Genomic DNA, 17,116 nt, shown 5'->3' on the forward strand with positions numbered 1-17,116 from the left:
TGCAGAATTATTAGGCAAGTTGTATTTTTGAGGATTCATTTTATTATTGAACAACAACCATGTTCTCAATGAACCCAAAAAACTCATTAATATCAAAGCTGAATAGTTTTGGAAGTAGTTTTTAGTTTGTTTTTAGTTATAGCTATTTTAGGGGGATATCTGTGTGTGCAGGTGACTATTACTGTGCATAATTATTAGGCAACTTAACAAAAAACAAATATATACCCATTTCAATTATTTATTTTTACCAGTGAAACCAATATAACATCTCAACATTCACAAATATACATTTCTGACATTCAAAAACAAAACAAAAACAAATCAGTGACCAATATAGCCACCTTTCTTTGCAAGGACACTCAAAAGCCTGCCATCCATGGATTCTGTCAGTGTTTTGATCTGTTCACCATCAACATTGCTTGCAGCAGCAACCACAGCCTCCCAGACACTGTTCAGAGAGGTGTACTGTTTTCCCTCCTTGTAAATCTCACATTTGATGATGGACCACAGGTTCTCAACGAGGTTCAGATCAGGTGAACAAGGAGGCCATTTCATTAGATTTTCTTCTTTTATACCCTTTCTTGCCAGCCACGCTGTGGAGTACTTGGACGCGTGTGATGGAGCATTGTCCTGCATGAAAATCATGTTTTTCTTGAAGGATGCAGACTTCTTCCTGTACCACTGCTTGAAGAAGGTGTCTTCCAGAAACTGGCAGTAGGACTGGGAGTTGAGCTTGACTCCATCCTCAACCCGAAAAGGCCCCACAAGCTCATCTTTGATGATACCAGCCCAAACCAGTACTCCACCTCCACCTTGCTGGCGTCTGAGTCGGACTGGAGCTCTCTACCCTTTACCAATCCAGCCACGGGCCCATCCATCTGGCCCATCAAGACTCACTCTCATTTCATCAGTCCATAAAACCTTAGAAAATTTAGTCTTGAGATATTTCTTGGCCCAGTCTTGACGTTTCAGCTTGTGTGTCTTGTTCAGTGGTGGTCGTCTTTCAGCCTTTCTTACCTTGGCCATGTCTCTGAGTATTGCACACCTTGTGCTTTTGGGCACTCCAGTGATGTTGCAGCTCTGAAATATGGCCAAACTGGTGGCAAGTGGCATCTTGGCAGCTGCACGCTTGACTTTTCTCAGTTCATGGGCAGTTATTTTGCGCCTTGGTTTTTCCACACGCTTCTTGCGACCCTGTTGACTATTTTGAATGAAACGCTTGATTGTTCGATGATCACGCTTCAGAAGCTTTGTAATTTTAAGAGTGCTGCATCCCTCTGCAAGATATCTCACTATTTTTGACTTTTCTGAGCCTGTCAAGTCCTTTTTTTGACCCATTTTGCCAAAGGAAAGGAAGTTGCCTAATAATTATGCACACCTGATATAGGGTGTTGATGTCATTAGACCACACCCCTTCTCATTACAGAGATGCACATCACCTAATATGCTTAATTGGTAGTAGGCTTTCGAGCCTATACAGCTTGGAGTAAGACAACATGCATAAAGAGGATGATATGGTCAAAATACTCATTTGCCTAATAATTCTGCACTGCCTGTATGAGTTCACTTATCTAGTAATGCTGGCCATGCCATTTATTTCATTCTTACTGCAAGGTTTGTCTTATTTTCTGCTCCTGGCTTCCTTGCTTTATGTATCTCTGCGTTTACAGACCCAGAGCTGACTGAACCAGTTTCTGGCTGCATTTAATCATACCCACAACCAAAAATCAGTATTACGCAGGCACCTATTGCCAGACCTATAAATACTCTCTATAGGTAAGATGGGTGCATTCTGAATGAGCTTTAGGTAAACCAGCTCATTCTGCAAGCAGCCTGACTGGTTCCGCAGCTTCGGTCCAAAACCAGTATCCAATCAAGCATGGCAGCACTTGGAGACCAAGTTTAAGCACATTCTTAAATTCAGGTCAGTCTTGTGTTTGTAGCAGGAATGACCCTGGCACATGAATAGTTTTACTTCTCACAAGAGATCTATAGCACTGGACAAACAGTGCTTAAAGGGATAGTAAAGTCAAAATTAAACATTCATGGCTTAGTTAAAGTATGCAAATTCAAGTAATTTTCCAATTTACTTCTGTTACCAAATTTGTCTTGATCTCTTGGCATCCTTTGTTGAAGAGTAAACCTAGCTTGGCTCATAGGAGCTCTGGAGCATGCACATGTCATTAGCACTCTACGGTAGCTTTGTTTGCATCAATGTCTATGGCAATGTTACACTGCTATCATAGAGTGCTAAAGACGTGCACCCCCTTGTGAGCGCCTATGAGCATACCTAGGTTTAACCTTCAAAGGATACCAAGAGAACAAAGCATATTAATAAAAGTTGAAACGTGTCAAAGGAATGCTCTATCTAAACCATGAAAGATTTATTTTGACTTTACTATCCCCATCCATTTATAAGTCTTATTTCAAAAGTATCTGAAAAATGCATTTGCTTTGGAGAATACAACTGCTAGTAAATCCAATGACAAGATATAAAGACTGGTACTGTAAATATCATAATGAAATTAAGCATCCAAGATGATTGTATCTACCTTTATTTAATGTGTGCTACATGATTTCCAGTTGGATCTGATTAATCTAATATTTGGAGAAAAAAAAATAGATCATATTTTCTATCTAAACATGCATATCTATCTATTTATCTATCTATTTATCTATGTACAGTGAACTTATTACACTCCACTTTTATAAATTAAACAATGTTGTTATTATTTTATAAAATAAGGATTTTTTTTGCAATTGCGTGACCTTTGCATAGTTGCATAATGGTTGTTACAGAGACATATGAAAAATTTTTGATATTGCTATGCTTTTCAATATGATGTGGTTTTCATAGTGATTAAAATACATTTAATTTAAGAATCACTTTCATTACAGTTTATAGAAAATATGCTCAATATTCTTTCTTGGGGTTATGTACAAATATTTTTGTAAAAAGAATTCAAAATAACATCCACTAGTAACTAGATTTTGTTTATTTGAAAAAGAAAAGAAAAAACACACACAAAAAAACCCAAAACAAAAACATCACAGATTTAAACATGGTAGCACAAAGCTATAGAAAAACAAAACTTAGAGGCAAATTGAAACCCAGTAGTCGGAGATGTAGTAGTTTCATATTTGGGGTCAAGGAAGACTCTCTCAAAAATAAATTAAGCCAGCACGATTTACTTCAATAGCAGAAGAAATGTAAAACTCCCTTCTTCAGTGTAATAGGTATATTATGTAACTGGGTCATACACAGCAAACTCTTAAAATGTTAATTTCACCAACATCTTGTGAGATCTATACCCTTACATCTTGTGGACGATTGCTAACTTAATATATATAATAAGGCAGAATATAGCCGTTATTTTAAGAAATTGTCCATAGATTACAAATATTGTTTCCATTGCCTTAAACTTCAGCATGTCTTCCAATTTAATAAATAAAAAAACTGTAAATGTAGATGTTTATTACAATTATTGTGATTGTGAGCAAAGGATTGAAAAAGTCTGTTTTATATTTAAGATATGTTTGATGCTTATAAACCATAAGTCTACAAGAAATGAATTATATTCGACAGGTTTTCAAAAAGTAAATCAAAATAATACATGAAGGATTTCCCTTTTTAATATCACAAAACATGTATATAATAATTTCAACCAATGTTATATTATCCAAACTATTGCAAAGCTTGGTATGACTGGCTTTATTTTTCCATATCACACTTTTCAGCAGACTAAATAATAAAAGATTATTAAGCAAGTAAAAGCTGACTTAAGCGTATATGTATACTGATATTTTCTTGTGTTTTGTTAAAAATAATTTTAAGCACAAAGGTAATTTGAATATATTTGAATTCAAGTAACAACACTTCCTTTTGGCTGCCATACAGAAGGCCCCAATGGTATGAGCTCATTTAAGACAATTTGCTATTTAGAAACACGCTTTGGCTGTAAGATAACTTTGACAAAGTGCTGCCTCACTTTGCCTTTATATAGTTAAGTTGCTGTTCATTTGTAGAGCTGTTAATTATAAATTATATTAAGAGAATATGTTTTTGATATTTAATTCAGACAAAACTATATGTTAAGTGAGGGATGGATTAAAAAGACCTTTCACATAAAAGTGTAAACAAAACAGATTTTTTACAAAATCACAATAAGAACTGCAAATGTGGTTCCTGTGCACCAGTTTGCATTAGATAGCCTTATTTTATGATTCTAGACGTTTTGTTTTTTTACTATTTATTTATTTTTGGTTTGACTCAGCATTGTCTTGGGGGCTACACTCTGAATAGACAACCATGCTGGCTATCTCTTGTGTTTCCTCATCAGAAGCAATCTGTGCATTCAAAGTCGTTTCAGCATGAAGAATATCTTCAGATCCATCTGTTTCTATTACTGTGTGTGAATAAATGGCACCTTCTTTTTGAACTTCTCCATTAGGCAATTCTGTCACAAAATAATGCGTTGTACCTTCTGGAAAGCTGCCATCAGCATTCTGAACCATGGCTTGAGCTATCTCTTCAGTGACAATGATCTGTGAAATCTCTCCATTTGACTCAACAATATCCATATGTTGTTCAGGTATACTAAATGTATGCCCTTCTGCGTTATGCATGATTATACGAGATCCTTCACTGGAGACCATATGAACAGTACCCTCATCATTTACAATTACTTGAGTAACTCCTCCTTTAATTAGTTGGTCAGCAGCACCAGAATCGCAAACAGCAAACTGAAGAACCCCATGAACCATTTTTTTGAATGCCACATGAGCTGATTCCTCTGAGGTCAGAATCCTTGAAGAATGCATGACTTGACCAACAACTTCCATTGGTTCAATGTCTTGCTGATCTTCCTGGATCTCATGAAACATCTGTATCTCCTGTGTGTTGTGATCACTACATTCCTGATGACTTATCCTAATAGATGACTCTTCCATTGGGTTTTCTATTCTACTGTTTTGATTTTTTACATCTTCCACATTTCCAAGCTCTGTTACAGCACAAAGTAGTGCATCCAATGCAGAGGAAGAATCAGCCGCATGCATAGTCTGTGATGCATCTAAAATATTCTGTGCCATGACTTGTTGCACCACATTTCCACTGGAATCTGTAACTGTTTCTATTGAAACAGACTCGGCAACATCTCCTCCTTCCACTGGTCCTTCCACTACTACAACTTGTGTAGCTCCATCTGGCAGTTGAATATCTTCTTGAATGATGCTCTCCATGTGAGCAGCTTGACCTGTAGCTATAACTTGGCCATCTTCAGTAATATGGACAACTTGAGCTACTTGTCCACCCATTGCCAAGGTCTGGAGAGTTGCTGCTGCTGTCTCCTCAACAGAAGTATCAATTGTAAAATCGCCTTCATAATCAGTAGGAAATCCTTGAATAATAATGACTTGCTGAACTTGTTCATTTGCATGTGGATGTTTTCTGTTACTTCGGACAATCTTTTCCTTAATTGGAGAGGGCTCAGGTGTAGCTGCAGTAAAAGGGCTATTTGTCTCCACAAAATTGGCACCTTGTCCCTTCAGACGACATTCGAATGATTTGGAAACAATACCTACAAAATAAAATGTATTAGGGTTATATAATGGGATTAAGACAAGATGCTCATAATTAAAACATGTATTTATTAAACACATTTTCTATACTATGTTTACAGCTTTTTTTGCTACATAGAAAAGATGGCCTAGCTCGGACAGTGTAAAGACAGATAGACTGACAAATAAATAGATATAGTACACATAACATAACACATCAGATCACCCCTTGAAATAAAAGAGATATTTCTGGCCCCTCCTCATTCTTCAGCTATACTAGCAAAGATTTTGGGTGGTATTGAAATTTGACACACTGTCATCCTTTGCCATATACAGTATATAGCACAAGTGTCATGCTATAGAGTCCCCATAAGTGTACTGTTAGCGCTACGGAATTTGGCAGCTCTATACAAATAAATGATGATAATAATAGACAAGTACACATCTCCAAATGCATGAAAAAAAAAAAAACTGTTTTATTCATAACAAGTAAATCAGTTTTAAAAAGTGCAACAACAAAGAATAAGTAACATTATCATACTTTCAATCCCTTCAGTGGCACAAATTACTTAGAGTGTGGTAAAAGCATGGTATGGTAGACTATACAACAAATAAATACCCCTACAGTGATTAGTAAACACAAAAAGTATAAAATGGTAATACAAAATAAAGTGCTTAAACTAATCAAGCAAAGATATCTTTCACATTACAGTTCTTCAAAATTGACTTCCAATTCTCTTAAAGGGACAGTATAATCCAAAATAAACATTCATGATACAGATAGGGAATGTAGTTTTAAACAACTTACCAATTTACTTTTATCACCAATTTTGCTTTGTTCTCTTGGTATTCTTAGTTCAAAGCTAAACTTAGGAGGTTCATATGCTAATTTCTTAGACCTTGAAGGCCACCTCTTATCTGAATGCATTTTGACAGTATTTCACCACTAGAGGGTGTTAGTTCATGTGTACTATATAGATAACACTGTGCTCACGCATGTGGAGTTACCTAGGAGTCAGCACTGATTGGCTAAAATGCAAGTGTGTCAAAAGAACTGAAATAAGGGGACAGTCTGCAGAGGCTTAGATACAAGGTAATCATAGAGGTAAAAAGTGTATTAATAAAACTGTGTTGGTTATTCAAAACTAGGGAATGGTTAATAAAAGGATTATCTATCTTTTAAAACAATAACAATTCTGGTGTAGACTGTCCCTTTAAGTCTTTGATGCTTCAAAAAAAAAAAAAAAAAAAAAAAAAGCCACCTCAAAAAACAAGTGTTTGCAATGGTGAAGTATGTCTTTAAATATCCATCCACATCCAACAGGGAATACTACTCACACATGCTTCAGCTGTGACCCAGCTCTAGGAGTGAAGCACTTTATAATGAGTCCCCGGGCACCTCATAGTAAACAGCACAGAGCACAATAGTGCATGCACATGTTTTTTTTTAAGTAGCATGTTTTTAACACATCAAAGGACTTGAGAGAATTATAGGTACATTTTTAAGAATTGCCATTTTAAAGATACGTATGTTTATTAGCTTAATCATTTTGTTTCTATGGTATTATAGACTGCGTACACTAACTATAGCACTCTCAGCGAGATTTAAAACACCAAACAGAAAAATTGCAATAGTTACCAGAAACCATGTCAATATAAATATAAAGATGAACACTCAATTAGCAATAAAATAGTACTAAATTTTATTATATACATGAAGCCTTTTACATTAGTGGTAATGTCTCTGGGATTTGTCAAGTTAAAGGACCACTAAATACCGTAGAACTGAATGACTGACTAATACACAATAAAAAGACAATACTATGGGTTCCTGGTTGGTATTATTTATGCACTGCTACAAAATACTTTTTCAAATGTCCCTTTAAGATCAAAAGCAAAGGGGACAAAAGAGGTCACCAGTTACACACATGGTATGATCTTAGTACGATTTCAAAACCTGAATTTAATAGGAGCAGATTCATTGCTAAATGCCCCTGACTTTGAAGTTACTACATTTGCAACCTCATACTATTGACTTATTACTGAAAACTAATTAAGTGCTCGGCAGACGTATCTGCACTCACCCTTAGTATAAGTACTCACCCCGCCAATAGAAGGTAGTCTCGAAGTTATACAACATTACATATATTAGGGGACTTTTTTCTTTTCTTTAGTTCGTTAAAGCCATGTTACTATTGTGTTTGTTTTTTCAATGTTATTGTACTTTGTTGAGGGTCATAGGATGTTAATTTTTCAATCAGCCTCTGCTGACATCTTTTGCTCATCTGATCTTGAGTTAATTATTTTTCATGTACATATTACTGGCTATACTGGTTATGTATCTCCTGTAATTATGAGGAATGGAGTTACGACATGAAAGTTCAATACTTTGGGCCGGATTTAACAAGCAGTGGATGCTGCTGTCTCCGCCCGACTCGCCGGAAACTGAAGTTAAGAAGTCGTAAGACCGCTGCTCCTTAACTTTTCTGCCAACTTTTAGGTGGCCGACTGCAATCATCCCGATCCGATCAGAATGATTGATACCCCTTCCTAGCGGATTGGCCGCGAATGTGCAGGGGGCGGCATTGCACAAGCATTTCACAAGAAATACTTGTGCAATGTTAAATGCCGACAGCATATGCTGCCGTCATTTAGCGATGTCGGGCGGACATGATTCGATACATCGAATCAAGTCCGCCCAGCATTTATTAAATTTACCCCTTAATCCCTGTTTAACCGAAAAACAAAAATATAATAGGTGCAATGTGCAACTGTGAGCTTGTAATATTAGTAAATGAGATACTTCATTTCAATCTTTCTTAGGGGAGTCATCGTATTTGCACAATTTGTATTCTCCCATTTGGCAATGAGTGCTCTAAATTTATACCTATGTTCCTCTATGTTGATTTTTTTACATTCTGTTCTTTATTGATCGTTTATATCACAAACAAAAGATAGATGTAGAGCTACTAGCACCCTTTCGCAAGTGATATGCGCATCACAGTTTTTCTGTACTGGTTTTTATGACGTTTTTGTTTGACATGTCTATCTCTAAACAAAAGGAATTAAAAAAAAAAAAAAAAAACAATACTATATCACTTACTTTACATTTCAAATGAGCAGAAGAAGTTACTAAAATTTCCCTCTCCCTGTATTACGTGACAGCCATTAGCCAATCACACAATGCCCTCGATTTAAGCCGGTTCAATTTGCGCCGTTTCAGAATAAAAACCTTTTTTTTCAGTCATATGACTGCTATTGAAAAGCATTGAGAAGCATTGCATTGATTAAAATAGCCAGTAGGTGGAGCTGTCCGCTTGTGGTGCAGCAAAGATATGCAAAGCCAAGCACAGAAACAGGCTGGAATTAATAAGTCTAGTTAGACATGAGCTATCGAGCAGCTTTCATAGGAACAAGATCTTCCTGTCTATAAATCAGTACAGATTGGAATGCATAGAAAGAACTGTTTGCAGAAAAATGCAAGTAAAGTCTGTGTTGTGTGATTATTTTATAATGTTTATAATGCAGTTTAGCAAATGTTTTTGTTCATTTAACTTAGTTGAATTATGTTTAGCATTTAAAGTCTTCATTTCAAAGCTTTAAAAATAATGTATTAGGTGTTACTTATGTCAATTTTGAGAGGGTCCTGGAACCTAACTCCTTCACTTCACATTGACTTACATTATAAACTGGGTTTCAATTTACAACGGTTTCCATTTACAACCATTCCTTCTGGAACCTAACCCTGGCGTAAACTGAGGGCTACTTGTACTGTACATATATGATTTTTATTTTTGCACATGTTTAATAGGAGCTGCAGCTTCAGAAATTGTGAATATAAAAACAATGTGCACGTTTTGATAATGTAAGTATAATGGAAATATTTTTTTTTATATCTCATGCTTTTGTAGAAGTCATAAGAATTCATTAATTTGGGGCAACTGACAAGCCCTGCTTTTGTGCAAGAGAAGAGAACAGCACTGCACAAGAGCTTACTTGTGCAATTATAAATGCAGGCAGCTGCCTGCTCCCCACAAACACAAGTGGGACCCTTGTCCACACGTCAAATGATAAATGGAGTTCAGTAAGTCACATTTCTGTGTAACTTCTTTTATACATCAAAATCTTCAACATCAGTACAGGCAACAGTAGCAAAGTTTAAAGACTATTTTACTTATCAAATAATCTATAATTAAAATTATTTAAAGTTGATACTGTAAGTATATATATATATATATATATATATATATATATATTTATATAATTCCATTATGAAGACATTAAAAAACAAAATGTATGCTTACCTGATATAGTGAGTCCATGGCTTCTTCATTTACTGTTGGGAATATCACTCCTGGCCAGCAGGAGGAGGCAAAGAGCAACACAGCCAAGCTGTTAAGTATCACTCCCCTACCCACAACCCCCAGTCATTCGACAGAAGGGAAATGGAGAAAAAAGGAATAACACAAGGTGTAGAGGTGCCTGAGGTTTAGACAATATATCTGTCTTGAAAAAGGGCGGGGCCGTGGACTCACCATATCCAGAAGAAATAAATTTATCAGGTAAGCATACATTTTGTTTTCTTCCTAAGATTTGGTGAGTCCACGGCTTCATCATTTACTGTTGGGAACCAATCCCCAAGCTAGAGGACACAGATGAATAGGGAGGGACAAAACAGGCAGACCTAAACAGAAGGAACCACCGCTTGAAGAACCTCACTCCCAAAAGAAACCTCAGCTGAGACAAAAAAAAAAAGGGAAATTTGGAAAAGGTATGAACCGAAGACCAAGTTGCAGCCCCGCAACCTTGCTACACAGAAGCTTCATTTTGAAAACCTAAAAAGAGGAAAAAGCTCTTGCGGAATGAGCCGTAATTCTTTCAGTAGGCTGCTGTTCAGCAGTCTCATAAGCAAAACGAATAATGATTCTCAACCGGAGAGAAGTAGCAGAAACTTTCTGACCTCTACGTTTCCCACAGAAACCAATAAACAGGCCAGAAGAGGGATGAAAATCCTAAGTCGCCTGCAAATAGAATTAAAAAAACAAAAAACAAAAACCTGCACAACATCCAAGTTGTGCAAAAAGATTAGGGCATAGAAAAGGAACAAAAATGTCCTGATAAATGTTTCTATTTGAAACAACGTTAGGAAGGAAACCTAACCTAACACAAAGAACCGCCTTACCGGCAAAAAAAGAATAAGATAAGGCAAATCACACTGCAAGGCTGAGAGTTCCGAGACTCTCCTAGAAGAAGAGATAGCAATATCTATGGAATGCAAAGTTTCAAATGGAGCCTGCTGCAACAAACTGAAACACAGGCCTGATTCTGACCAAGGCCTGACAAAAGATTGAACATCTGGCACGTCCGCCAGATGCTTAGGTAGCAAAATATATAATGCAGAAATCTGACCCATCAGGGTACTGACTGAGAAATCCTTCTCCAGACCTTCCTGGAGAAAGGACAAAATCCTAAAAATCCTGCCCCTATTCCAAGAGTAGCCCACTGATTCACACCAAGAAGATATTTATGTAATATATTATGGAAATCCTTCTAGTAACAGGCTTGCAAGCCTGAATTATGGTCTCAAAGACCGGCTCAGAAACACCACGCTTAGACAGAACTAAGCGTTTAATCTCCAAACAGTCAGCTTCCGAGAATGAGATGTGAAAGAAGGAAAAGACCCAGATCCAAAGGTCCTTCCTTAGAAGCAGTTTCCACGGTGAGAAAGAAAACAACTCCACTAGGTCTGCATACCAGATCCTGCGAAGTCACGCAGGGACCATAGAATCGCTCATGATCTCTCCAGTTTGATACGAGCAATGAATCGTGGAAGCAGAGCAAACAGAGGAAAACATGTATGCTAGCTAGAACTCCCAAGGAACCACCAGAGCATCTTTTAGAGTGACCTGTGGACCTCTTGACCTCGAACCATACCTTGACGGCTAGGTAATTGCCAAAACGCCATCAGATCCAACTCCGCACGCCCCATTGAGGGTTAAGCTGGAAAACACCTTCGGATGGAGTTCCAACTAGCCGGGATGAAAGGTCTGTCTGCTTAGGAAATCTGCTTCTCAGTTTCCTGTTGGTCCACTCCTGGAACGTGGATGGCAGACAGACAGCAATTGTGAACTTTTGCCCACTGGATAACACGAGCCACCTCCTTCATGGTAAAGGAACTCCACGCTCCTCCCTGGAGGTTGTTGAAAATTGCTCTCAACTCCAAATTATTGATGAAAAGAGCAGACTCCTCTCAAGTCCATAATCCTCACGCCAGAACGAGTCCCAGACTACACTGCAGCTTTCGTGGACACAATCGCTTAGAAAAGGTCTCCGGGAGCATGTGCCCTAAAACAGATGTTCCTGAGAACACCACCACAGAAGAGAGTTTCTTGACGACTGATCTAGATCTATCATCCAAGACAAATCTAAAAGGTCCCCTTTCCATAGGCTGAGCATGCAAAACTGCAGAGCTCTCAAATGGAAGCAAACAAGGGGAAAATGTCCATGGAGACAGCCATAGACCAATTACCTCCAACCGTTGAGCCACTAGGGGCCAAGCCCTAAACTCAGAGAAAGGCAAAAGGAGAGAATCTAGATTTTTCAATCTCTGTCAAGAAGATTATCATAGATAGGGAGTATGATCCCTAAAAAATGACTCCCTGTAGCTGAAACAAGGGAATTCACTTCCTATACGAGGAAACAAGTCAAGACAACAAAAACTCTGAATGAGTAATTGTCTTAAAAATATATGGTGCCTGAATCAATTGTCGTCCAGAATTCATAATTCTGGCAATGGCGGGATCTGAAACTATGCCTCCGAAAAGACTGGAGACTTAGATCGCTTACCACCAATTGAAAGAGACTTTCAGAAAGCAAAGCTAAAAAACATGAAGATACGCATCCATTAGGTCAATGGTCAGTAAGAACTGACCCTGCTGAACCAAGGGAACAAAAGGAAACAACTAATTTCCATGTCAGAGGATGGTACCCGGAGAAACTTGCAGAGACTATAAGACTAAAAAGTCTAAACGCAAAATAAATTGCCTCTCTCTAATCTGGCCTGCAGATAAGCATGAGAGCTGAAACCTGCCTCAGGAAGGAAGGTATAAGGAACTCCAAGATACTATGACCACAGCCTAACTGGGACATATCGTAACCATGCTTAAAGAAAAACAAAAAGATTCAGCCCCCCACTTATTCAATACCGGATCAGGGGCAAGTCCTCAATGCTGATTTAAACTCAGCAGCAGGACTCTACTCTGACATCCTTAAGGTCTATGTTTATAGCTAGGCGAAGAAAAGACCCTTTTCCACCCCGAAATGTCAGAAACATTTTTGTCAGACCAGGACCAAACAAGGTCTTATCATTGTAAGGAGCGCCAAAAGCTGTGCCTTGGAGAAAAATCTAACCAAGAAAAAGCCACAACGATAGTACAAGGAATCCAGGCATCTTGTCTCCCACCCAAATGACTTGCATGGAAGCAACAGAGGAAATAATTAGCTAACTTGAGAGCCTTAATTCTGTTTTGGATCTCATCCAAAGAAATCTCTACCAAATAGCTATCAGACAATGCGTAGCACCTAAGAGATGCAGCACTTGACCCAGTAGTCATATAAACGGTCATATACGCTTCCAGCTTGTCTATTGATCCTTAAAGGAACAGCTATCCTCTATAGGGATCAAAGTCTCTTATCCAGAGTAGAAATCTCCTTCTACTATAGGCACCGTGCGCCACGATATTTAAAGGGAACCGACAGGAATGCATCTTAACAATAACAGAAGACAGTGAAAAAATAAATCCCTGACTTCTTCCATTCCTATGAAAAGAAAGGAATCCCCTTGCACGGCCTGGACCAAAGTAGAATCCTAGCAAAATTACATTTTCTAGATATCTTAGGGTTGACAGCAACAAGATATCGGGGTCATCCAAAGTAGCCAAAACCTCCTTTAACCATACACAAGGTCATAGGCATTAATCTGAAGGTTACTACTTCAACATCAGATGAAGGCATTATACTGTCCAAATCTTAGGTTTCACCCTTAAAAAGCTGATGTATCCTCCTCAGCAAACCTGTGAAAAAGGGCAACGTGAGTAGCAGAAGTCGGAACAGAAACCTTACTATCTGAATCTCTAATGTTCCTATTGCGATTTCCCTTTAGTATAGGAAAAAACAGAAAATACCACAGAAGATATCTGGACAGAAATTCTGCAGGCAAATAACTCCTCCAGGAGATTGTAGGAACCGCAGGACACTGCATGTGATGCCATAGAGGCTTGGGACGTTTAAGGAGAAAACTGTGGCATTGCCTAAACAGCATCATCCTGGGAGACATTGGGTTTAGCGGTAACCCTCTGTCTCTATCCCCAGAGAACTAGCGAGAAGAAAACACATAATTGCATAATGTAAAATAAAACTGCTAACCCCCAAACAGAATTCTTTCCAAAAGATTTCTGCCAAGGAAATTAAATATGCAAATGAAATGTTTAAAGCAAAAAACAAAACAAAAAAACTGTCACTTATCTAAGGGAACCCACGCTACTAGCCTGGAATGAACTCCCCCATCCATAATGTCTACCACTACTTACAATGGAACTAACTCTATAGAATACTATTCTATAACATACTCCTATAACATACACAGGAAAAAACAAACAAACATATATAGTTGATTATTATTTATTAGGAGAAGCCTGGGTAAATAATACGTTCACACATCTCAGTCTGAAACATTTCCTCTGAATGAAACATGAACGTTTCAAAGACTCTTAAACATCAACCACTTCTCAACCAGACTTTGAATACAGGCTGAGCCGAACGCTGCTCTGATCTCTGCCGGAGTAGAGAAAGGTGGGGTCACATGACCAGAGTCAACGAAAATGAAAATGTGAAAAGTAAAAAGTAAAATGGTGCCGCTTCCCCTCAACGAAGAGGAGGAGGGAGCAGAGACATGGCATCATGAAGAGAATGAACCACAAAAGGGTTTTTAACATTGCTCTTCATTCCTAACCAGCCAGCAAAGTCTTCAATTCTGGAACAATTTTTATAACCCAGTTCCTTCCTGACCTCTATGTAACGATATGCGTGCCATGAGACAAAAATAACACTAATGTGCCGCTCCGCTAGGAATGCAGGAAAACGGAGAAGGCGACACATAAAACACAGCCCCATAACAAAGCAGTTAAAGCGCTCCCAAGGATTTAATCTTTTAAAGGGCCATTATACACTCATTTTTTCTTTGCATAAATGTTTTGTAGATGATCTATTTATAAAGCCCATAAAGTTTTTTTTTTTTTTAAATATATAATTTTGCTTATTTTTAAAGAACATTGCTCTGATTTTCTGACTCCTAACCAAGCCCCAAAGTTTTATTTGAACACCGTCAGCTACCTTCTCCAGCTTGCTCCTGTTTGTGTAAAGGGTCTTTTCATATGCAAAAGAAGAGGGAGGGGGGGGAGGGTCTTATTTCCCACTTGCAGTGGGCTTTCCAACTGCCTTTTCAACAGAGCTAAACTGAAAGCTTCTAAGTAAGTTTTTAAACCATTTTATACTGGATTTTTATATCAGTAACTGTGCATCTTATTCTTTATAGTAGTGTCTATTACATGCAGTTATATGAAAATGAGTGTATACTGTCCCTTTAAATAAACATTACTGTGTATGCTATTAGTGTTTCCTGGACATAAAAGCCATAGCCCCATTGAAAATTCATGCTCACATGACTAACAACAAAAGAGGAATCAATAGCTAGAGGAAAAATTAACCCCTCAAACGCCTTGTTTCAACAGTAAGTCAGCAGCAGGACTCAATGAGAGTACGACTATCAAATATAAGTCCCAAATCAGGAAATACTATTCAAAGTATTAACCCTGTCTCCTGTCACACAGTGCCTGCATCCTGCACAAAATATCCCACTAAAAGATATAATGTCCCAGATATAGTTGCAGATATTATTAATACCCATAAGTGCAAGTCCCCAATACATAGAAGACCAACACACTAACCTGCATCTAGCCGTTCGGTAGTACAGCCTACTTGGTATGAGAGGACGCAACTCCTCACAGAGACCTGTAGAAAACAGAAAGGTCAGAGTAAACTTACTCTGCTTTTCTATACCAAGGGCAGCAAAGTGTTAGGAAAACGCAGCAAGGCCCACCTTACAAGTTCCTAACTGCTTTAAAGCCACCTCTGCCCTACTGAAGAGACTAACGTGGAGTACAGCTAGACCCAATCCTTGTAAAAGGGAGTTCAGAGTAAACCTACTCTGGATTTCTAAAATAATAAAATCTTGATTGAAGTGAAATAATCCAATTTTCTTCAGACACCAAAACTTTACTTCCTCCATGCCCCAAGGCAAAGAGAATGACTGGGGGTTGTGGGTAGGGGAGTGATACTTAACAGCTTGGCTGTGGTGCTCTTTGCCTCCTCCTGCTGGCCAGGAGTGGTATTCTCAACAGTAAATGATGAACCCGTGGACTCACCATATCTTAGGAAGAAATAACGGTTACAACAGCTACACCTTGATGATATACTACCAGCTATTTCTACACACGTAGACTTTGCAGATATATGTTAAAGGAACAGTATACACCAATTTTCATATAACTGCATGTAATAGATACTACTATAAAGAAGAATATGCACAGATGCTGATCTAAAAAACAGTATAAAACCTTTTAAAAAACGACTTAGAAGATCCAAGTTTAGCCCTGTTGATGGGGTTGACTGGGACACCCACTGAAAGGGGCTGGATAAACAAAAAGAGCAGACCCTCCCCCCCTCCCTGTATATGAAAAGACAGATAACATAAACAGGAGTCTGCAGGTGTCTGTAAACACATGTATACATCTGACACTGTGGGGCTTGGTTAGGAGTCTGAAAATCAGCACAATGTTCTTAAAAAATAAGCAAAAGTATACATTTTTATAAAAACACAACCAGATGGGCTATATAAATGGATCATCTACAAAACATTTATGCAAAGAAAAATCTAATGTACAATGGCCCTTTAAATGAAATCCCAAATTCCATATTCTTCAAAACCTACATAAGGCCAGATTACAAGTGGAGAGCAAGCCTTTGTACACGAGCACTGTCGGTTTCATGTTCGTTTGCATGCAAGCTAAATTGCGCTGGTATTACAAGTTGAAAGTAAATGTGAACGCATGAGCGCAATCGCAATTTACTCTAGAATGATTACTGCAACCTCAGAGCTCTGGTTAACTATAAGTGTCACAAAACACATCAAAAATAGATTACAAAGTAAAGTTACACTTGAAAGATTATTTAAAAAAATATTGCATAAAAAATTAGTAGGGCGCAGATACGATATCTCAGTTGTTAGATAATATACAGACATACTGTATATATAAGTGCATTAGGGCCTTTTTCAGTTAAGTCGATGAAAACATGTAAAAGTATATTTATTCCATATTCATTTTTAATAGTGTCAAACTGCACATTTACAGCAAATATTTTAAATTCCAATGTTCTGCACAAAGCAAAATATGTTCTATGAATTTTCATATATATATATATATACACACACACATATACA

General features: G+C 37.8%; 1 protein-coding gene across 1 annotated transcript in view; it reads right to left on the bottom strand.

Annotated features, from left to right (window-relative positions):
• Positions 1-2,978: 2,978 nt before the first annotated feature.
• Positions 2,979-17,116, bottom strand: part of ZNF407 (zinc finger protein 407) — a 1,276,568-nt gene continuing 1,262,430 nt past the window's right edge. Inside the window, 1 exon segment of the mRNA XM_053714859.1 lies at positions 2,979-5,579. Within this exon segment, the coding sequence (XP_053570834.1) occupies positions 4,255-5,579 (1,325 nt within the window). The 3' untranslated portion in view covers positions 2,979-4,254.

This window comes from Bombina bombina, chromosome 5 (genome assembly GCF_027579735.1).
Source record: "Bombina bombina isolate aBomBom1 chromosome 5, aBomBom1.pri, whole genome shotgun sequence".
Classification (NCBI taxonomy): Eukaryota; Metazoa; Chordata; class Amphibia; order Anura; family Bombinatoridae; genus Bombina; species Bombina bombina.